This window comes from Oreochromis aureus, linkage group 9 (genome assembly GCF_013358895.1).
Source record: "Oreochromis aureus strain Israel breed Guangdong linkage group 9, ZZ_aureus, whole genome shotgun sequence".
Lineage (NCBI taxonomy): Eukaryota > Metazoa > Chordata > Actinopteri > Cichliformes > Cichlidae > Oreochromis > Oreochromis aureus.
The window spans coordinates 21,339,970-21,364,254 of record NC_052950.1 but is presented as its reverse complement, the minus strand read 5'-3'; the positions used below and the strand labels follow the sequence as shown (position 1 = coordinate 21,364,254).

The 24,285-nt window shown below is 39.9% G+C and overlaps 1 protein-coding gene across 1 annotated transcript; it reads left to right on the top strand.

Moving 5' to 3' along the window:
• The first annotated feature begins 769 nt into the window (after nucleotides 1–769).
• LOC116329239 (tyrosine-protein kinase yes-like) lies at nucleotides 770–24,282 on the top strand. The gene is made up of 12 exons (XM_031751234.2): nucleotides 770–1,793; nucleotides 11,579–11,882; nucleotides 13,622–13,721; nucleotides 14,267–14,365; nucleotides 14,619–14,722; nucleotides 16,580–16,729; nucleotides 17,248–17,403; nucleotides 17,824–18,003; nucleotides 18,581–18,657; nucleotides 18,966–19,119; nucleotides 20,585–20,716; nucleotides 22,983–24,282. The coding sequence occupies exons 2-12, from the start codon at nucleotides 11,588–11,590 to the stop codon at nucleotides 23,189–23,191; spliced, it is 1,656 nt and encodes a 551-aa protein (XP_031607094.2). The 5' UTR covers nucleotides 770–1,793; nucleotides 11,579–11,587; the 3' UTR covers nucleotides 23,192–24,282.
• The last annotated feature ends 3 nt before the right edge of the window (nucleotides 24,283–24,285 follow it).

The window sequence follows — 24,285 nt, the reverse complement described above, 5'->3', positions numbered from 1 at the left end:
ACTATCAACACTTGTAATTTTTCTCACCTAAAAAAATATATTTTGGGTTATTAAGATAGAATGACTATGGACTAACCACAGCAGGATGGTTTGTATTCCTCGTATTAACCACCAAAAAGCAGTAATTAGAAGGTTCGACATGAAAAAACTCAAAAAGTAAAGCTGTTATGCAGAAAAAGACATTCATAAGTATCATTAATAATTAAGTATATTAATATTTAATCACCTTATCTTTAGGTTAATTGCAAGGTGCTGTTGCTTTTCTTGCCAAACCTAATTAATATAGGATTTGTGCTACATTATAAAAGTGTTAAAAATAGGAATGTACCACATGTAGGAGGCAAAGATAGAGGAGAGCAAAACTGAAGAGAAAGGACATCCTGTGGTTAATTTAATGTCGTAAAAAAGGAGGCAGAAGTGTTCAATATAATAACAATAGTCCATTAAAGTGGATAGAATTACCACTGCAATACAAGAGCTTCACATTTTACAGACAAACCATGTGAAAATCACAAAAGTACTGTTAAAAGGATGATCTAAAAGATTTAAACAAACAGAAACATTTTACCTTTAAACTTTTTTTTTTAATCAGTAGGAATGGAACAAATAAGATCCTGTTTCCTCACATTAAATTTAGCTAATTTTATTATTTTAATCACAACGAATTCATCAACATCCTCACTTCTGTCTTTGGTATAAACTGAGTTATATTAAGATTTTAAACCAAGATTATATATATATATATGGCAAGGTTGAGTGCAACACTGCACAGAACCACGTAGAATATTTCTATTAGCATATTTGCATTGTAGTTTTGCATTGGCGATTGTCTTTCTGCATCATTAAGAAAAGAATATAGAGGACAAAATACAATTAATTAAAAAAAAAATCAATTCAGTAAAACTTTGTGCGAACTTTAAACGATAAACATTTTCTAGGGTTAAAGCGTGAACAGGGTCGGAAGCAAGTAATACAAATTAGCTTATTGTAACACCATATTATGTGAAATGCATCCCAGTGAAAGTTAAGCGTGATACAACGGGTGCGATAGGCCGAGCAGTTCTCCCCTGAACTGTATTAAGAGATGATCACCCAGCAGGGGGCGTCCCAGACCTGTATTTGTGATTGAAAACACTGCACATTTAGTCCCCTTTGTAAAGGAGGCCCTCCTTCACTTCACGGACCGGTCTGTTCTTATTCGTCTTATTTTGTTTCTTTCTTTTCTTTCTATTCTTATTTCCTCTCTCATCTCTCCCTCAGTCATCATCTCTTGGCTTGGCTGATCTCAGACCAGCTGCAGCAGACGGATCTCTGTCTGTAACTCCAGCTGTGTGGCTCCAGTCCCGCAGGCTGGGTCGGCCATGTTGTTGTGTGGGGGTTGATGGAAGTTTAGTAGTAGGAAGTGGAGGCTACAAAGCGCTGGGATACTTCAGGGTCTCGCTTTTTTTTTTCTTTGCTTTTTTTTTTTTTTTTAATCACTGTCATGCCGATGCAGGACTCATCCTCGCTGACCCGTCCGCTCTCATAACAATGACCGTCTCCTCCATCGCCCCCGCCATCCTCTCCAAGACTGCAACACTTAAGCTGCTTTGATTTAACTTCACTAAAAAAAAAAAAAAAAAGAAAAAAATCTGACCACAGTTGACTCTGCTGGATGCGTAAAGTGAGGATGAAGGCGACTCGGTTCCGTTTGAAATAACTCGGATATTTTTCTTTTGCTTTTGCTGATCTGACTCGAGGGGAACAGAGGGGGGAAAAGAGAAAACACCCACCGAGGACTCGGATTTGAGAAGGTAAATGAAAAGAAAAAAAAGAAAAGTGGTCTTTGTCAGAGCAGCGGGATCAGATAAAGATGGGCCGAAGCGCAGCTGCTCGCCTGTCTGGGCTGTCAACAAAGGAAATGAGATGTCCTATACTAACACAGACATGCGTGTAGATTTTCTATGTAGTGTGTGAATGTTCATTTTTCCTGCAAACCAGCCGCTTTGTGTCATTTTATAGGACATCAGCGAGCAGTCGGCATGCTTTCAGTCCCAGAGGAATACGGTATAAGTATACTGGATTGCAGATGAATAATCAAAGTAACACAAGCTGAGTGTTCTGCAGTTTGATAAAATAGCAGGGGTCTAATTATCATTTCACGGTTCTATTATCATAAACACGAGTCTTAAATTGTCACCGGGGGATTATAGTGGTAAATTAGAGATTAATAGCCAAAAACTCGTGTGAGGAAAAAATGGATTACATGCTTATTTTCTCTCATTTTCTATGTGTTCACTTGTCAGCGTGTTAATTAGATTAAATAACTGAGTAAAAGTTGATTTCACAGTGCTGGATTCGGATAAAGATGGGTTTAAAGAGGAAGAAGAAGAAGAGGAGGAGGAAGAGGTTCGGGTTCTTTTCGTGATGCAAAGTCACTCATTTAACAGCTGAGTCACACTTTGAGGACTTGCTTATTCTTCTCTCATTCCGACCTTTCAGTCTCCACTTTTAGGACACGGGCTTTACTTGCACACATGTTCTTTGAAGTCTGTTAAGACTTCAAGTGACTCGGTGTGGTGTCATATCCTGAACAGCTCTGCACTTTTGCACAACTATGTAAGTGAATCATAGCAGCTCTGAATCCTTATAAGGTCTGGCGAGGTTGGAGAGGAGGCAGTTGTGTTGTTATTGGGGCTTTGGAGTGTGATCTTTCACCCCTGGAAGGTTCCTGTGAAGACATTAAAAAGTTACAGCTTTTAATGTTACCACCGAAGCTGCTAGAAGTACTTAATGAATTCATTTGCTGAAGTTTGCAGCTGTTGTTTTGATGTTTTTAATGCAAAATTCCTACAGTTTCATGGTCTGAGTCATCAGTGGCGATGCAACAACATCAGCGTTCTGGGAACACCTATGATGGCTTGGATGTCAGAGGGTTAAGAAGAGAATCTGCTGCCTGTTTCTGGCCATGTTTTATAGCAAATATAATATTCTGAGGGATTTTGTTGTCACTGACATTTTTGATAGTTTCCAGGCTGATCTGTTGGTAGAATAAATACTCAATGGATCATTTAGTTTATGTGTTTTTAGACTGAAGGCTAAAGGATGCTGGCCGCAACAGCAAAATTATGCTTAGGATACCTGAAATGATGCCATTTCTTGTTTTGACTGACATGAAACTTCCCCTTCTTTAAGGTCTTCACTGAATGAAGATACTAATAGTAGAAGATGTGAAATTTTGGAATTTCATCACATGATTGGTTAATAAGGTCATCTTCTAGCGGATCAAATCAGTTCACCACTCTAAGAATGTTTCTTTTCATAATTTTTTTCTTTTTCAAACTTCTCAGCACTTCACTCGCTTCTTTCTCCAGCATGTGAGGGAGTAAAATCAGAGCAGTGCTCTCTATGCGTGAAAAAAGAAGGCGCATGAACAAATATCTAAGAGTTGCCCTCTTATCAGCAGTCTGTAAGGGAGAGGGAGTTCTGATATTGCGAACAAAGCGCTCCAGTGTTTCCTAAACTCTGACTGCTAATGCCACAGTCCACATGTCAATACAGCTGGATTTTTTTTCTATCTCAGTGGAGAAGACTCTAATCTAGGCTGTATTGTGGGTTTTGGAGTCACCTTTTGTTTTTCTATGTTGACACTTAAAACAATCGGTCCTGTTATGTGCTGGCAAAAGGATGATTCCCAAAAATAGCACGCTCATTCAGGATTTCCCATGAGAGATTTTATTCTGAAAAATGTGTGATGTCTATTCTCTGGCAGCACAGTAACTGACACGAGCACAACCACAAGCTGTTCGGTGAAGTTTCGAGACAGGTTAAATAAAGTCAGTTATGATAATAATGTAAATAACCAAAACTGATTTTTTTCCTTTTTTCTGTTGGACTGAAGTCGAACACTGCTGAGCGAGGAGGCTCTTCAAGCTAAACTTGTTCTCAGATCGATCTCAAAGTGTTGTAAGCCTCAGGATTAGCTTACTGTGAGCACGCTTGCAACAGAACTCGACACCCAGTGCAGAGTAAATCTCATTATGAACCATTTATTGATGTTTCTCTTGATGCTGCGGGGCTTCAGATCTCCACCGTCACATGACATATCTCCAGACCCAGATTTAACTCTTTGGCATCAGAGGAATGTGGCAGGCTGCATCTGTTGAAGATCTGAAGCCCATTAAAGCTCCACAGACCCACCCAGTCTGCATCCGCAGCGTCAGCAGCTAACAGCTGCCCGGCAAGATGCTGGGCAGTGTTTCAGTAAGACCTCTGATGACTGATGGAGGAGGAAAACACCACCACCATACTACCCTTCAGCTAAGCTGCCAAGCTCTCACCCAGCCAACTATCAAGATCTAGTTAATCTAAATCTCAGAAGATTTGAGCCTGCTTAAACTACTGAGAGTCTTACTGTATCTTAGAATATCTTAGAATCAGGCTTCAGTTCATGTATAATGCATGGCATGCAAAAGGAAGATCTAATAATTTATACTTGACTAGCACAACATCATCTTGGGTATCTTATCAGGATAGCAACACTTTCATGTATCGTATCTGCATATGCAAATACTTCAAAAAGTTGAAAATTAAAAAAAACATCTAATGAAAGAGGTAAATCCAGATTTATTTCTATTTATTGCCACCGTAGCAGGCAGACACTCCTTTTGTAGCCATATATTAAAGATGTATGCAGTGGTTTGAGGATTCCTCTTTTGAGTTTTAGCATTTTGACTCCCACCATGTTGTTTGTTTGCTTTTTGGAGTCAGAAATGACCCATTTAGATGGGAATCTTGAGTGTTAGGTTATCAGCAAACATTATCTATTCATACTCAGAGGTACTCGCTGCTAAACTGCTAGTATCACTCAAAAACTACAGCACACACTTCTTGGACGGACTCTTTGTTAAATAAACGCACACAGTCATATTACGGTAAGATAATTGCTTTTAAAATACACCAAAATATGAAATGGCAGCACAGTCGTGAGGTCTGTAGATGTGTATTACAAAGCAAGATTAGTGTGATAGCGAGACAAGTCAGAGTTTTCTGTGTCACTAAAGTGGCTAAATCACCATGATAACCTATGTGTTTATGTGTTTATGTGTTTGGTTTAAAATGGTTTAAAATTCACTAGAAGCGCCGCGTTTTCACTGACTTTTATTTACAGCATGTTTTACGTTCAGTGTGTTTTATATGTGCAAGTTGTTAAGCCGTACCTTATTATCATACCGATTGCTTCAGGAATGTGTATATAACAGTGAATTGAATTAGCATGGGTAAAAACTAGCAACAACTGCAGCTCTCACATTAAATAAAATTTAAAAAACATGTCACAATTTGTCCAATTATAAGTTCTGAATTGGATATTTGATGGTGATGTCTCAGAAAAGTTTGTGCAATGCTGCAGGTTATTCTTTGCAAGCAATCAGTTCTTTTCAAAGCGACTCTTTGGTCTATTTAGCAATACAAAAAGCAAAAGAGATGAGTTAAAATTATATAAAAGCATAAAAAAAGCAGCAAATCCAGGTGATACTATAGCAGTAATAGGTAAAAATCAGATTTTGTCCTGGTTTCTGATCACAGGGACTCCTCCACATTCAGCTTACTCATCTAAACATTGCCTCTGCAGCCTTCTTAAAAACTCTGAACCGTGATCCCTGTAAACCTCTTCAGTATAATCCAAGAGAGTGACAGAAAAATGCTGTCCTCTCTGTCTTATCAGCGTTTTGTGAAGCCTCTGTGGAATTATCACTTTGTGGTCAGAGTCAGGGAAGGAAGCCAAAAGAAGGTCGCTGATAACAAGTGTTCAGGTTTGAATTATCAGTTTTACAAGAGATCATGGAAAAAACAGGAGATGGTTTTAACTGAAACTCAGATCACGTTAGCTTACGTAAATACACAAATGAAACACAAAGCAGGCAAGAGCTCTTCGAGAAAAGAGTGAAAGCTTGAAAACGCTAAATACAAAAGGTTAAGGGTCTGAGTTCCTGTCTGAATCTCAGATGTTTATGGAGGGATGCAGTCCCTCAGGGGAACATCTGGAGCTGCCTCAGATGTCCAAAAATAGTCGTTTTTTTGGTTTATTATGTATTTCCTGTAATACTTGACAGTCGAAGGGAGCGCCGAGAAGCTCTCACATGCAAGCAGGCAGGTTTCAGCAAGTATCAGCTTTGTTGATGTGTCCTTGAGCAACCCACTGAATCCCCTGTCAGCTGTCTGTGCCACAGCAGCTCACTTGGCAATCTGACCTCGCTGGAAGAGAAATATTAAACAGAGATAGTGTCTACTCTTTGGGTCTGTTGAGACTCTGTGGAAACAGAAGGAAGCTCAGCAGTGATGGAAAACATATTTATGTTTCTGTGTTGCAGGTATTTTTCACCTCTCTGTCGTTCACGCTACAGAAAAGGCTTCTGCTGGTGATATAGAAATGATATATAGATAATTTCTCAGTTTGTTGGGCTGAAAAATGAGAATCTTTAATCTGAGCAGAGCATTTCTGTACCAAATGAAAAAGCTTTTATTCCATACCAATACCAATACCAACACTGATACTTTTTACTAATAAAGCCAGGTTAATGTGGCTGTCTCTGAAGCACTTTGGGTCAGCTTCTGTGGTTTAAATGTGTACAGGCTGTAAATAAAATAGATGTGACAGTCAACACAAAAAGGTTCTGACATGTTTTTGAGGTGCATTTTTTTATTTCTCACTTATTTAGCACAATTCAGTGAACTAGATATTGAACTTAGAGGATAAAAACAAAGTATCAGTCCTATCATACTAGTATCAATCCAGTACCAGCATTGGTATCGATACTGTCGATATTTGGATCTATCCACCCACGTCTAGTGATATGTCAAGCTTTCTTTCTTACTGATCTTCTGTCTGTCTGTCAGAACATAGCAGTCCTTAGACAATAGCGCCAAACCTTTCCAATCAGATAGTAAAAGGGGCCTTGGTTTATATGTGCATGTGCTGACATGTAAACTTCCCCATTTTTAAACCCTTCACCTTCCTCTCTCATTGTTCCTTTATGGCTCCGACTGGTGCTACTGGGAGTCTTCTCGTGTTTGCATGCTGTTGTAGGTCATGTTAGCATCCTGGGGGCAGTGGGATGTTGTCCGCAATTAGAGTAAGTTACTATAATTAGCAGCAAGGCAGATTTTCCTTTTGGCTTCATGATTCTGCTACAGATCTTGTGTTGCGCTGAGTGCAAAAGAGAGTGAGGCGTTTTGATGTTAGAGTGTGATTTTTCTTGTGATTGTGGAGGTTTGGGGGGGTTTTCATGACCGCTATGCATGCTCACTGGCCTTAACATTGTTGGTGTTGCATCTTTTATTTTTGTGCCATATTTTCTCCTAAAGCTCTCGATTTTCAGTGTAGACAAAGCCTGTGGTGTCAGTATGTGATGACCGGCAGATTTATCCAGATGACAGAGAGCTAACTGAGCTGATTTAGAGGCTTCAGGCAAAGCCAGTCCTCTTTGTATCATCACAGCAAAGAGCCCTTAAGAGCCTCCTCTTCAGCTGATAGCCCTCATAATTCTGCTCATGTGAGAAGCCCATGAACGCAACGAATATTTAATAGGCCAAAGTGACTGTAGAGTCAGAGGTCTTCAGTGTTTCAGCTACTGCCACCGGTGGTCACTCCTCTTTTTTTGTTTTCTGTTATTATCCTCTTAAGTTAAATCCACCATCCTCATAATCCTCCTAGTAATTCAAGCTGGTAGAGCTGGCTGTGAGCCCGTTTGGCCCCCTCCTCATTCAGCACATGCATTCAGCAAAACTCTCCATATACCCTACATTTCATAACATTTCTGTCTTCACACAACCAGTAACAGGAATCTTATCTGAGTTTTTATCATTGGGGCTTTGGAAGGATATTGTGACACTGAGATAGGAATCTGTCTGTTTAGTATGCTCCACTGCAGTTATAGCCCAGCCTTCAGTTAAACACCATATATCATAGTTATTGCTTCTGTATTAATACAAATAGGATGAGGAAGTGAGTGTGTGCTGACAGATAAACTCCTTTCAGTATCCGGTGGGAATTTCAGTGAATTTCACTTGCTAGCTTAAAACACAGAACCTTAAATGCTCTGTCAACAGGCTGATAGCTTTGTTGTTAAACTTTTAACAGCATAAGTCAAATTTAGGATTATTGTTAACACTTATTTAATAATATTTGATCAGCTTATTGGTCATTGTATCTAAAAGCAAACAGCATGTTAACTTTAACAATTACCTAATGAACTCAGTATCTTTCTTTTTATGAAGACTAACACACTGTGAAGCCATGCTTATGCACCACTGTGACTTAAGCTAAGTGCTAACCAAATAGTCCATGTTGGTATTTTTTAAGCAATATTTTCTATGTTTGGTATCTTAGTTTATTGTTAAAGCATGCTAATATTTCATAATCAACCCTTAGCAAAAAACAAGAAAGTGCATACTTACCAAACTTGGCTGCCACAATGCCAGATTTGAGTCAGTATTTGTGCTATATTAATGAAAAAGAAAAGGAAATGAATATGCTATATTTGAAAACTAATTCTTGACTTTGTTTATTGTGAGTTTTGTCTCATTTTTGACAAATTCATTTCACTCAAAATCCAGGTTCAGGAAGGTGTAGTTTTTTTTCCAATATTGTGCAAAATCCTACAAAAAGAACAATTACATGATATTATCATATGAGAATATCATATCATATCATATATGTGTGTGCAAAAATGTAGTTTAAAATATCCAGTTTATCATCAAAGCCCAAATACAAAAGCTGTGACCACTTTCACGCATGAACTGTGGCGTAAACAGCATCTGTGAGACACCTGATCAGATATCTGATCAGATGTAGTCAGAGAGATCAAAGCATCCGCCCAGCAACTGAAAGACAAATTCAACAGCTGTCAGACCAACACTGAAACCCTTCGTTGCTAAAAATAAGTCTTGTAGCATTGATTAAAAAGACTAAACTTTGAACACACTGATTTTTTTAATCACTTTTAGTAGCTTTATTAGAGGGATGGTGAAAATGTTAAACAAAGATCACATGTGAACTGAAGGCATCGCGTTTATGGCTGATTCTTGGTTCCTCTTTCCTTCTACAAGATTGATTTTTCCAAAGCAGAAAAGAAATCATCTTAACAAATAAGTTATTAATCCATTATCTTACTACATTACTACACTAACCAAAAAAACTATGATGTGTAATTATTTAACAGCATTCTGGTATAGTATAAAAATAAAACATACTTTATCTTTAAATCTCTTAACTTCAGTATTTATTTAATTTTGTGAGACTGACGTCACTTTTATGAAATGACTGATGCCTTATTTTTGGAAGGAAAAACATTTCTCAAGTGCAAATATTCCCGGGATGCCGGCCAGTGTTTTACGGCGTGATAGCTTCACTGCTGACCGGGCGGGCCAGGCAGTCATCTGTCTAAATGTGAAATACAAGGCCACCTGAGTCGACCACTGAGCAAAGCCCTCTGCTTTTCATGACACTGGTTTTGTCTCGAGGTTAAAGGAAAGTTTGGTTCAGAAAAATAAAGTGTTTTTTTTTTCCATGCCAACATTCTCAGCATGTCAGCTGCAGATCTAACATCTGAGATCAGATTTACCGACATATTCATTTGAAGCCGTTTTTAAGAAATCCGTCTTTCTGACACAACTCCACTAACTGACCACCCATAAAAAATGTTTTGTAGAAGACGACCAGTACCCAGCATGACTTGCAACCTGCAATTTGCGCAGTTTTATTTAAGCAAAGTGTTCTGAATCTTTGGAAGGTTTCTGCGGTTTGTCCCCGTTTTGTTGATTTCCTTGGCAGTTCAGCTGAAGAACTCGATGAACTCTTGATTATGAACCTCCCTCTACGATGAGGACAAATCCCTCCCACCTCCCAACATCAAGGCCACTGTTACAAAATCAAAGAGAGATGTATTACTGCACCAGTAGATCCTCTTTCACTGATGATTGTGCGATCACTGCCCTGTAATTCAGTGCGCTGCTGTAACCAACTGTGCCGCCGTATTGCTCAGTAGCACTGTGTTTAGTCTACTTCCACGCTGAACATATCTGCTCTTTATAAAAACCTTTTACCTCTTTTGTTTTACTGTCTTGGAGTGTCAGTAAACCAGCTCCTACTCCGCGTTCAGCCGTTGTTCTTGGCAAATGAAACCGTTCTGATCTCCCAGCGCTCAGACTTCTTTACGAGCGTATCTGATTGTCTCCACATTTTCCAGGCCTTCACTCCACAAAAGAATGCCTCAGTGTGACTCCGTCCAAATTATGTTAGGAAGAGGAATGACAACCACGCCGATAGAGACACATCAATGCTTTAAATCTTCCAGCGTGGTCAGGCTGAGGCATTGATAGATTGTGAAATGGTAGACGTCTTGGCAGAGACATGTAAAAAGCAGAGGACTAAGATACCCGGACAAAGACACAAAATCCAGGAATCTCAGGCTCGGACACAAAAATGACTCACAGTTTTGACCTGCGCTCAATTATTGTGTCGCTCATTTATAATCAAATTTGTAGTAATTTCCTTTTGCTGTCATTTTGTATCACTTTGTAATATCATTGTGTGGCTTTGAGTGTCTCTTAGTGGTTTTGTTGCATTTTGTTTCTGGTCAGTTTATGATGTTTTCTGTGTTGCTGTAAGTATTTGCTGGCTGCTTTATGTCTCTTTGCAGTCATTTTATTCTTTTAACGTCTGTTTTGTGATTATCCTACGATGTCTCTTTATGATTTCTTTCATTTTCTTTATAGTGGCTATTGGGCCTCCAACAAGGCTGCCTTTATCTGTACGTAGCTTTTATGAACAGAATCTGTGACATAGCCAAGTAGCAGAAGATTTCCACTTTCCCTATCTGGCCTCAAGGTCACATCTCAGCTTTTTGCACATGATGCGGTTCTGTTGGCTTCATCAGGTGGTGACCTCCAACTTGCGCTTGAGTAGTTCATAGCCAAGTGTAAGCCCACGGGAATGGAAATCAGCACCTCCAAGTCTAAGGCCATGTTTCTTGGCCAGAAAAGATTGAAGTGCCCACTGCAAGTCAGGGACAAGTTGTTGCCCCAAATATCTTGGGATTTGGTTCAGAAGAGAGGGGTTTGATTAACCCAAAGACTTGTCTGAATTGCAGCAAGGCATAAATGTAGATACTCCAAAGAAATATGCTTTTCCCTATATAATGTGGAGTAGATTTAAATAGCATATAATCTGTTATTTGTTTACAGAGTTTTTGATGGAACAGGAGCGTCAAGTAATAGATGGTAATAGTGAAAATGAAAGAACTGCACAGTTTTATCTACATGGCCTTGTTTGAGTGATTCAAATCGGATTTTACATTTATCCATATGTCCCAGTTACCACATGGCTTAGAGTCTTAGAGGTTTTAACAACAATAAAATGTTTCACATAATCATATCAGCTCAATGCATTTTTATTTCATAATGCTTGTTCCAGTTCCTACAGACCTTATGTTGTAGTCAGTAATCCTATATGCCCCTCAGCCCCTCCATCTATACTGTCTTATCCTCTTCCTCTGTTTACACTGAAATAATATCTTCTTGTTGTGTGTTCTTTCTCAAGGGTGAGAAGATGGGGTGCATAAAGAGCAAAGAGGACAAAGGCCAGACGATGAAGTATCAGCCAGAGAACTCCCAGGCATCTGACACCAATACCGCCACCACGCCTCATGTCGGTCACTACGGACCAGAACCCACCCAGCTGCAGCAGAGTCAAATTCCCTCATCTTCCTCTGGCTCGGGGGCTGTAAATTTCAACCACACCCTCACGCCGTTTGGTGGCTCTTCCTCTGCCATTACTCCCTTTGGAGGAGCGTCATCTTCTTTCTCCGGTCCTGTGTCCAACTCATTCTCTGGTTCTGTCCCCAGTGAGTAGAGTTTTACTGCGTGATGTCATTACTGCACTGATAATGGTGTTCATGCAAAATGAAACCACTGTTTACTTAAATCTTTATTATTTAAAGCTCAATATGTATGTCCTATCGAGAGCTTTGCAGACAGATGTCTACATGTTGCTTCTGTCTAACACCAACTGCAGACGTTCATGTAATGTCATGCGAACATCAAGATTTGTTCACTGTATTAGACCTGGTTGCTAGGGAAATATTTATTGTTTTGGTTAGAAGCAGATTTTGGTGATCGCCTGTAGTTTTTCACATTTCTCTGCAAATGCTCGCTAACTACTAGCCGAGTGTTAGAAAAACTCAAAAAAGTGCAACACAAACCAAAAATGAAGAAAATTAACCTTCAAAATAAAAGTTGTGCCTCAACACTAAAGCTAGCGTATTTCAAAAGGTGCAACCTTTACTTTGAAGCAATATGATCCACGTTTGCAGTTTGCACTTATTCACTTGATCCTGCATTGTCACCATGATTGCTATGTGTCCAAAATGGTAGACAAGTTAATGTCATGTGGTTAGCGGTCACGTGTCTGCAAACCTCAATAGGACTGGAAGTCTTTTTATGGCCTGTCACCATCTAGTGATCTTCAGATAGAGTGCAGTTTTAAGTTATTCCTGCATTGACTCAATTTTTCCAATTCAGAACCCGTTTCCATGTTTTATACTGTCTGTAGTGGTTCTTGCCTGTGTTGATGTTGGTCCTTCTGCTTATTCCCTATATGTATATTCTCATAAATGGAGAACAGATCATTCACTGTTGGCTTTTTGGTAGACGTGTCTCATAATCCTTGACTGTGTAACTGAAGAGTTAAGCAAACAGACACCAACATGGGATCATAAATCTGCCTTAAATCAGGCTTTAGTTTTATTTCATCAACGTTACGTCCTCTTTGCTTTGTACTAATGCAGTCCACTTTTAACTGTCACATCGCTGGACCAAGTTCGATGTCCTGAATATTGATTTGAATGTTACAGTGACATAAACTGAAAGAGCTTTATGAAATAGAAAATTCCCATCACATATGCTGAGATGGTCAGGACCAGAAATGCAAAGTAAACATAATTTGTATTACAGTAAAAGATAAATGGGATAAAACATGCAAACATTATTAATATTAGGCTTAGCCCGGTCAGCATGCTGATCTGGCTTTACGGTGTCACAGCTAATGCCGGCCGTTGTTATTTGAAGTTGTTGGCGATAACACGGGTCCAACTATCTGCTCTGATCACACAGCTTACAGCGATCCTGAGAGCCCTCCTGTTTAGGTGGGATTTAGGTTGTAATCCTCCTCCATGATGGATTATCTGCTCTCAGAGGGGGATAAAGGTGGCACTGCCATGGTATTTGCTTTCTGCAGGTGATAATAGAATTACTGTTGACAGCATTGTTGTCAGTGGTAGGTATATGAATATCATGTCTGGGCATATGGCTACACAGTAGGCAAAATATTGCATGGAAAGATAGAGCGCCTGTGTTCTCAAAAGTGATATACTAATAAACTTTATTATTCCATGGAAAGCTACACTATCAAATAAAACCAGTTTTATACGGTGGCAGTTGTTTAACATGTGTGTAAATTTCACTGTCTGTCTTGACAGCATCTATTCTCAGTCATATTTCCATGCTGGTAAGACACAAACATTGCTGCCATCACTGTGATGTTATGGTATTCTTTTTAATTCTTTGTCTCTTTTTATGTTGTTAGGTGGCGTTACATTCTTTGTGGCCTTGTACGACTATGAAGCCAGAACGTCAGATGACCTCACCTTTAAAAAAGGAGATCGATTCCAGATCATCAACAATACGTAAGAATCGCTCCAGTTTCTCTCTCAGTTTATGAAGCGCCTGTATGAAAATGCTTCCTCGTGAGTACTGCTGCGATTACCAGATGCCTTTCTTTGTCGCAGCAATGCTCAGCTGCACCTGTTCGGTGTGTGTCGGGCTAAATGAATGACTTAGATTGCCGCTTGTTTCCTAATGCCAGCTTTCTACTGGGAACTGTGCACTTCTGCTCTGGTAGAAATGTTGCCCTGGGTTATAGTATTGTAATGTAAAATAGATTAGTCTCATTCAGTCCCATTTTGATGGTAACATTTAGTGTTAAACGCATTTTAAAGATTGATTTTGAATCAAATTATGAGGTTTACAAGTATAAATAAGATTGAAAAGAATTTAGAAGTATTTCGGTGTCATAAATGGTGGTCCACAGGGCTTACCCAAAAATTATAAGCAATCATTAACAGTTTTTTTTCCAGGTATCAGTGACACTGTTATTTGATTATCAGTCTTTGGTTGAGTGTTAACTGAACAAGTCATTTATCTCATCTCCTATGTCGCTGTCACACTGCAGAGAAGGAGACTGGTGGGAGGCTCGCTCCATCAACACAGGAAAGAAAGGCTACATCCCAAGTAATTATGTGGCTCCTGCTGACTCCATCCAGGCTGAAGAGTAAGACCTTGTTGCTGCTTCTTATAACCTCATTACTCCAGCTATGACAGCTGCACCAGGAAGCTATGACCTCATATTGCACAAAGCACGCTATCCAACATTAACAGCCTTTATAAAGCTTTATGATGTGACTGTGACATTCAGAAGAAGGGAATGCATTAAATGCGTTACTGCTTTTTTGTTTTTTTGTGTTTTTACCATGCAAGTCCTTAGACATGTCTGAGCATTTTATTCAAACGCTCTTTCTTTGCAGGTGGTACTTTGGTAAAATGGGACGCAAAGATGCCGAGAGGTTGCTGCTGAATCCAGGGAATCATCGAGGGACTTTCTTGGTGCGAGAAAGTGAAACTACTAAAGGTGATTATCCTTAGCAAAGGGGGAGGAGTCGTTTCCGGGCATGCATGGATTACAATCTAGCATGGTCTTAGTTCAGGCAAGCCACAAAGTCAAGCTCAGCTGCAGATGTATCATTTCAGGTTCAGTGTTATTTCTATTGTCATTGATCTCTGTCATGCTGGGGTTTTGCTTCTTGCTGCTGTTCTCCCCACCTTCAGCTTTCCACATGTAAGTGGGGAAAAGCAGGGAAGACCCAAGACAGACACTTATCGCCAAATATAAACTGCTGCAAATGGAAATAGCAATGTTCTTTTAACTAAAGTGGTCCAGGCTGAAAATCCTGTTGCTGCATGGATCATGCTAGTCTATAGCAACTGAAGCACTTAAAGACCTCGACTGACGCAGAACTTTCATGACTTCATGGCAAATGGCAATGACATAAGTAATAATTTTGCAATGCTAAAATAAATGCTTATATGAAATGGATTCACCACGTTAAATCACTTCACTTTCAGATTCTGGGTGGAAGGTGAGTAGGTCAACTATAATGACATGATAGAATGAGACTGTTATACTTGTTAGTGTTAGTATTAGTGAGTCTTTAAAAAAAGATGGACGTATCTATATCAGTGTTACCTATTGATTTCTAGCATTTTAAAGCTTCAACATTAGCATTTAGGTGGCTACAATGGCCTCTACTGATATTTGATTAAAAGCCCCTTAGTAGTACCTCAGCCAGATGCCTTTGGTATCCTTCCTGTATAAACCTGGTTGGATATTTGACCACTCTTTATTTAAATTGGTTGATTGGCACTGATCCAGCTTTTAAATATAGTCCATAGATTATTGTTTGGGGTGAAATTAGGGTTTTGAGACAGTCTAAGAACACAGCTGACAGTGTTCTTAGATCTGAAAGCCTTACCTTTACCCCTCCAAACATACCTCTAGTTATTGTTGTCAAATAGCTCATTCTTTGTCTCGTTTGACCGTAAGATTTTTCTTCCAAAGGCATTTGGCTTGTCGCTGTGGGCAGGTGTACATTTCAGTCATGCACGAAGGTGCTGATTCTGGTCAGGGGCAATGTAAAACTGGCTTCACTGTGGACAGTGATGCAGGTGTTATAGCAGTTTTCAGTTCATGGCATGCTCGAGAATTGCAACAGAGGTCACCCAATGGTTGGACCTCGTTATTTACTGATGACTTTGATTACAGTACATTTGAATTCATGCTGTCACATTAATGGATGCACAAGCTTAACACTGCTTGTGTCACAGCTAAATCTTTACAAAATTCTTCTCACCAACTCTGTTTCTAATTTGCAATAAGATTAAAGTATGATTCATATTTGCTGTTCCTCATCTAGAAGAGTGAGCTTTCTCTTAGCCTGTGTGTGAGAAGGGTGGGGGCAGCAATCATTTTCTGCAGCACCCTGTAGCGCATACGGATGCATAGATCCTGGTACTGTTAAAATAGTAAAGAGAACAAAACCTACAACAGTTGCACAATTTGATCTGCATAAAGCCATGAGGAAGACTAATAACAGCATGCACCTGCTTTAAAAGAATGAAGCAGCCAGCAATGGTAAGTACTGTAAAAAATAATTGCCCTTTGTTTGACTTCGGCTTTCAGGCTGTTGTGGTATTGAAGTATTTAGCATCAGAAACTGATGGAAGAAACATATGTCTCCAAAGCAGTGGAGGATACTTTTTTTATGCTAAGAATAACATCTTTGTAGGAAAAACATAAATTCACAGCTGTAAAAAAGGAAAAAAAAAGTCTGAGGAAACCAGAGCTTTACCCTAGTTTGGAAGCCATGTTTTTAACCACAACAAAGCCAAATCACTCACAAATGAAAACCACTTCCTGTATGTCCTTCAGGTGCTTATTCTCTTTCCATACGGGACTGGGACGAATCCAAAGGAGATAATGTGAAACACTACAAGATCCGCAAGCTTGATAATGGGGGGTACTACATCACTACCAGAGCACAATTTGACACATTACAGAAGCTCGTGAAACATTATACAGGTATGTATACAGGCAGCGCTCCCTGCTCACTCGCTTTTTCTGTGTCATCTCATTCATTATTCATCACAGTCGTTCTTCATACCTCGAGGAATTATCCTGAAAATTACTCTTACTCACAGCTGCTGCTCTGTGCCACGCAGTTTGCCGTGCTTCCTTTAGGGTTACCACGGGAGATGAATGGCCTTTAATTTTAATAACAATTGATGGTGCTGTTATAATTTTGAAACTCACACCTCCTCCTTAGCCCGAAGAGAGCTGAGGTTAAGTCTCTGTGATCCCACTCCATTTCAGCTTGGCTCTCGAGAGCGCTCTGGTGTGTTAAAAAGCCACTTCATCTCATTTATATTTCATCGCAGCTGGGATGAGTGCATCTAAAGTCATCCACATCAAATGGAACAAACTGATGGATGAAACTTTGCGACACTGAATCCTGCTGGTTAAAAGACTTGTGTGTATTGGTGTGTAGCACTGCTGGGTATAATGTGTCATTTTGATCTCTCTCGCTGTCTCTGTCACAGAGCATGCTGACGGGCTCTGCCACAAGCTGACCACAGTTTGCCCCACAGTCAAGCCTCAGACCCAGGGCCTTGCTAAAGATGCCTGGGAGATTCCCCGGGAGTCACTGCAGCTGGAGCTCAAACTGGGCCAGGGCTGCTTTGGAGAGGTTTGGATGGGTAAGGCCAAAGCAGCCACATGTTGTTTAGTAATTATCTATATTCATGTACACTGGGAAATACAGAATAAGCCCCAGTTTATATAGAAAATGTAGTCATTGTCCATCTATGTTTATTGTCTCTCCCTCTGTCAGAACTGGGGACTTATCCACTTCCTTCAGTTGCTTCCTCTTTTTGTTATATCATCTTTATCTCTAGAGATCGTATCTCTCAGGAGGAGAGAGTGAGCCGGATTTGTTTGCCGTGAGCCCGTATCCGCTCATCCCAGGGATATTTTGCGAGAATCGCATGCATGACAGCACATGTCTGAGCAATTACAAGACCTAATTAATGATATTGTCTCGCTCCCAGCCCATTAACAACACTGATTACCCCTGTTGCCTGTGGGCTTTTCTCTCCCTCGCATCTCCATCTCCGCAGGCACGTGGAATGGTACAACTAAGGTAGCCATAAAGACGCTGAAGCCGGGGACCATGTCGCCTGAGGCCTTCCTCCAAGAGGCTCAGATTATGAAGAAGCTCAGGCATGACAAACTGGTGCCTCTGTATGCTGTGGTGTCTGAGGAACCCATCTATATTGTCACAGAGTACATGTCCAAAGGTACCGCTCATCCCTGGAGAATAACAGTACTCAGCTGTTTTCCTGTTACACGACACTCCTGAGGTCTATTTTTAGAGAGAAGCAAAACAACATCAGGTCTGAGGATGTAGATTTTTCAGGTGGATCACATGCGCTTGCTTTTTTTTCTCCTTGATTTCCTTGAAGGAAAAATGTAAATTTTATAGGCATTTTAATTAATATGCTTTAAAAATTGAAAGTCCCTCAGGGTCCCTGGCGGGTCCCAGATGCAGGAAAGTGGAATGGGTAATTGAAAGCTGCAGCAGGTTTTCATAAAAAAAAAAAATTCTGAGGTAACTCGGTGACAGATGCATGCCTACGTGTCTGCAGTCTTTGATGCATTCGGGTACAATGATTTCACAAAGACACTGTTAAAAGATTTTCCATACTTTACCTCCAAATGAGAAACATGGATCAGCTAACACTATGAATCGCAAAATTAATTACCGTCCAACTTAATGCATTATTCACTTTAAGCTATTATTCCGCACTCGGTAGCAGTATGTCGTTATGCAGCTCCCTCACATCCATTCTGACTTTTCACACTTGCTTTTAATAGGAAGCCTGCTGGACTTCCTCAAAGAAGGAGATGGCAAACATTTGAATCTTGTCATGCTGGTGGACATGGCTGCAAAGGTGAGACCAGTACCTGTATTGTTTTTTTTCTCCACTAGTGCAGAAATCACTTCAGTGCACTGCCAAGTATAGAGCTCTATTTTAAGCTTCTGACATTAAAAAAAAAAGAAAAGAAAAGAAGAAGAAGAAGAATCACAGCCTCAGGTAAACAAGTCCTCCTCTCCCAGATTTGGCACACACGCTTTTATTCTTACTCTTTGAAAATCAATCAGACATGAAGAGGTGATAGAAAGTATGAGAAGCTGAAAATTATTAGCTGAAGTGGCGAACGTGAGATGCTGTCTAACCATTTTGGGTTTATTTTAAAGATCGCTGATGGCATGGCTTTCATCGAGAGGATGAACTACATTCACAGGGACCTGCGTGCCGCCAACATCCTCGTGGGCGAGAACCTGGTGTGTAAGATTGCCGACTTTGGTTTGGCCAGGTTGATAGAGGACAACGAGTACACGGCGAGGCAAGGTGGGTGCACGCACACGCACACTTAAACACAGGCTGTGTGAGTCACAGGTGAATGAGGTGTCAGGGCAGAAACAGAGAGAGCAGTGACCTTACAGCTATGACGACTCCCGGTTGTCTCACCTCATGATGAATTAGGCTAACATAAGAAAAACCAGATGCTTCTTTTGATCTCTTATTAGCTTTGCTTTTCACATGTTGGAAGAATTTATCTCTGCTATTTCTGCTTCGCAAGCAGTACCTTGCCCTCATGAGTAAGTGGAGCAAGCTTTAGACACTTCCAGTGAAGGCTGAAGACAGCAGTTTCCTTCTGAAGTTTGTATTAGAAGCACCTGTGAAACTTAGGAAACAGTACTGCTCTACAAATTGAATTACCAAGACCGGTGGCGTAGTAACAAGACACAGGTGCCAGTGATGCTATAAAGAAAGAAAGGCATCCTGCAGACCGAGTTAAATACTAAATATGCTCACATTCTTAGTTTGGGATTTAGTAATTTATCCCTAAAGTAGAGCTGAAGCTGATCGATGTATCATGAAGTGAATGAAAAAATCTTATAAACACACAGTCCTCAAAAATACGCTAAAAGTGTTGCATTAGCAGCATGTTAGCTGAGGGAAGTGGGGCACAGTTGATAGCCTGCTTAGGAGCAGAAAAACTAAATACCTGGGACAGAAGACTAAAAACATACCTGTGAGCATCTGTTTGGTCAAAGATCACTTAATCTCATAGACTGTATATAAAAGATGTAACTCCCATGCCTGGAGAAACTGTGCTGGGTTCTCTATGACCTCAGTAAACACTTTTCAGATGGGTTTATTCTGTTAACAGCTGCTTTTAAGACACTTGAATACAACATTACATTCATTTGGTAAATTATAGTCCTGTTTACAGTGAAATAAACAATAGAGCATGCTATTCTTAATTTGTTTTTGTTTCTCTGTCACATCCATGTACAGTTTTAAAACACCGTGATGGTGACAGGGAAACATCACATTGAGACTTTACTACGCTAGATGATGCTACCGTGTCTGTGTCCATCTTTTATGTACAGTCTATATATAAGTTCATCACTGTGGCAGAGATCAATGAATTTTTGTTTGTGGTGCACATGACACCGTTTCCATAAGGACTATTTCTCAGGTAGAGAGTAGTTCAAATGAAATTGCTATTTGAAATAAGTATTAATGAATACTTTTAATACTTTAGATAGCTTTTTTAATTATTTAAATGCAGCATTCTTTATTATATTGTTTATACTCATTGTTACCCCTTAAACCTGTTTCCTCTGAGGTCTATTTAAAAAATCTGTATGACTGAGTAGGAAAATATAATGTGCTGCAAATTATATAACTATGGTTAACTGACCTTCCTGTGGCTTCCTGGAAATGAAGACAGAAATTAGCCCATACGCCCTCTAGTGGCAGCACTTCACCTAACCCTCTCTCCTGTCTCCTCCATCACACGCAGGAGCCAAATTCCCTATTAAATGGACGGCCCCAGAAGCTGCGCTGTACGGCCGTTTCACCATCAAGTCAGACGTCTGGTCCTTTGGCATCCTGCTCACTGAGCTTGTCACCAAAGGCAGAGTGCCCTATCCAGGTAAGTGACAGGGTCAACACTAGCACACAGATATACACATACCTGGTGTGAAGAAAAGGTGTAGTGCACCAACAGAGCGCAGTGATTAATGGCCAGAGTGATCAGCCTGCAGTCTGTCAGCAGACGTTGAGCTAGTGTGCTTGTTAATATCAGAGGATGAAGTGAAGCTGTCTGACATTGTCTGCGCTGGTTGTTTATGGCTCTGTAGGGGGAGTATTGACATGTACACACATGCACACACAGATACCCTTACACACATACACAGACATTGTGGCACATTAGAGATTAGATGAGACCATCTGGAGGGGGACGATCAGGAGATTGAACACAACTCTTGTTTATAACCATCTGCCAGACTGATTCTGCCCCAGGGAGCAGTGCCCGTAGCCTTCTGTGCTACCTTCACACAGATCAGGTTTATATGTGATGTAGCCTTGAAACTAATATTAGAGGTGTGTGGCTGAAGAGAATTTGATAATTGATTATAGAAGTAAGTTGACATTTTGAGAAATAGACATTAGTTAAGAATATTTATGGTAAACCTGGGGAAACAGCTCACTGGGCTCTGTGAACAAACACCACTGGATTTTATACATTTGCAATTATATGTTTGAAATTGCTCCTTTAATTAATACAAAAACACATAGTTTAATGGGGGAATTTTTTTCTTGAAATCTTGTTAGTTTCTATTTTTGTACTTAACATGTTTGTGCATTTGGGTTTGGCCATAGACTGTATTTAAAAGATGGCCATAGTCACTGTTATTGCGTGTTGGTTGGTAGATTTGTGTTTTTGAAGCATGAAGTTACTCTTGAAAGCACAGTAACGAGTTATGAAAAGAAATTGAGGCATGTTTCATGGTAGCAGCTCAAGGTAGCCATACTCTTACCTCAAAGGAACAATTTTAACAATATATTCTGTTGAGGTTTTTGCAGACATGCCGTCACTAACCATTTAGATGTTTATTTGTCTGCCATTTTGGATGTGTTACAACCTTGGTGAGCATGTAGGATCCAGTAAATAAGGCCCCAGTCATCCAGTGCCCGGCTGTTGTATCACATTTAAAAGGGTGGACAACTCTCAAGCAATCTGTACATGACATGGATTAATAAACAGTTTAGACCATAAAACAATCAGTAACATGTTTGTTGTCATTGAGAAACACTCAAACCCGGCTCGGTATTAGAAAAAAAATATAAAATTAGGATCCTTCCAAGGTGGCTTCACTTTTTAAACCTGGTCAGGCCACATCCATCTTTTATATACAGTTGTTGTTTTATTACCTTTGGACAAAGAAGTCTATAAGCTAAGCTTAACGAACAGGCTGGTGTCTTTAGTAATAAGTCAAACAAAAAGATTGTATTTCATTTCAAAAGAATTATATGAAGCCTTTTAATTTGTGCACATGTGCAGCTTCAGTAATATTGAGACTGAAAAATTAGGGATGGGAATTTGTGACTGATTTTTCTCAGTTTACATGTGCCAACTGATTACATGATCGGCGGGTCTGTCACAATATTCTTTATCCATTCTGTTTTAAATACACTTTTATGATAGGCAAATCAATTCACAAGTCTATAGGTCAAACTCCCATAGAGCCCAACCAATCCCAAATCTTGGCTTTAAATCAAAATATAAAAGAGTGAGTGATATCGTTCCTTCAAATTTTTATTTAAAAACATAAACCACATGGACTGTTGGCTATAAATTGCTAATGCTACCCAGTCATGTGCAAAGTGTTAAGGCCTCCTGTCACTGCTTCAGTGCTTCAATACAAGAGCAGTAAATTTAGGTCAGCGTAAAGAGTAATATCACAAAGTGGTAACAGGAGGTGCTTAGTTTTAATTGACTTTTAACATAAATAAATCAATTAATATTAAAATGCAAGTGAATAATTTCAAGCTGAATTTCTTATATTATGGGGGTCCACCTGCAGTACAGATGTATGATTTGCCTATTACTCCCCTTTTTAGTTATTTATTTTACATGCAGCATGGATATCATCAGCACCATTATATCGTGACACTCAAATTGTTTTTTTTAAATCACGACTTCCTGCTGTAGATTGATATTCAGCAGGGAGGGGATTTGCTAGGCTTTCAATCCTTTCTGTTGATGGTGGCTGTGATTTTAATGATGCACTCTGGATTCTCTGTGGAACATGCAGCCTCCTGAGCTTTCTTATCTCTTCTTTTTCCATTTGGAAAAAAAGGCTTGAACAAAAGCTCTTACAGCCCTCTCTGTCTCCACTTCATCTCCACCTCAGGTATGGTGAACCGGGAGGTGCTGGAGCAGGTGGAGAGAGGCTACCGCATGCCCTGCCCGCAGGGTTGTCCCGAGTCCCTTCATGAGATGATGAAGCTGTGCTGGAAGAAGGAGCCCGACGAGAGGCCAACCTTCGAGTACCTGCAGTCCTTCCTGGAGGACTATTTCACCGCCACAGAGCCACAGTATCAACCTGGAGAAAACCTATAGCCAGACTGGGCTCTTCTGCGTATCCCTACACCCAGAGGAAGCTTGTTTAATGACAAGTCCAGAAAAAGTTGACCGGAAACTGCCAGTCACACAAACCACTACTTGCTCTACATTTTCTCTCTCTCCCTTTTTTTTCTGTTTCCAGTGTCCACACAAGATTTTGTTGCATTTCATAATTTTGTGTTAACCTACGGTACTACACAAGTCTTAGATGTGTGAATTTCTGAATATGACTGTGGTTTCCGATTTCAGAGATGTGTTTCAGATACACTCCATGTGGGATTCTTACTCCTGTGAAATAAGCTGTGACGAAGCCTCGCGGAAGAAAAACCCACTGAGAAAAGCCGGCCGTTGCACTCATTTGCCTCCAAATTTGTGCTGTAACAATAAATTATGCAACATAATGATTAATTGTTGATAAGAAATAATATATTTTCCTAACAGGGAGACATTCTCAGGGTGAGGTTGATGGTCCAAATTCCACACGGCTTATCTTTACTCACGTCATCAGTTGCAGTAGACATGATTAAGATTGTGATAAACTCTGTCTTTTTTAAAAAAAAAAATATGTTCCTAGAATTTATAATCTCACTGACATTGATTTAAAGCTTCATTTGAAGACTTCCCCTCGCTGTCCATCATCCTCCAGAAGAGACTTTGTGATTACAATGCCATAATTCTTTGTGTCCCTCACTGCCCCGGTTACTATAATCCCACTGTAATCGCTGCAGAGACATGCTTACATGAAAGACGTTTGTATAATGTGTCACTGGGTCGATTTGACGGTTTAAACAGGGATGGGATGAAACTCAGACTCTCGTGTTTTATGGTGACTCTGCAAAAACTGTTGTTTGTATGGCAGTGATGTGTATGATTAGATCTTCTCTTTGCTCCTGTATGGACTCGACAGGACAGTATTATATTGTTATTAATGCCAGTTGATGACCGAGCTTGTAATGAAGGGCTTTATAAACTCCTCATTTTGTATGATTATTGATCAAATTGACAAGACTGTAAAGTTTACCGGGGAGGCAGGTTGTGGGCGGAGACTCACCTGGGGAATTTGTACAATAAAACGCGATTTTACACAGTGT

Excerpts from the sequence above, each read along its gene's own strand:
- LOC116329239 (XM_031751234.2), top strand. The coding sequence starts at position 11,588 with ATGGGGTGCATAAAGAGCAAAGAGGACAAAGGCCAGACGATGAAGTAT. Across the intron at positions 19,120-20,584 it reads CGAGTACACGGCGAGGCAAG|GAGCCAAATTCCCTATTAAA; the intron begins GTGGGTGCACGC and ends CATCACACGCAG. Across the intron at positions 20,717-22,982 it reads AGGCAGAGTGCCCTATCCAG|GTATGGTGAACCGGGAGGTG; the intron begins GTAAGTGACAGG and ends TCTCCACCTCAG.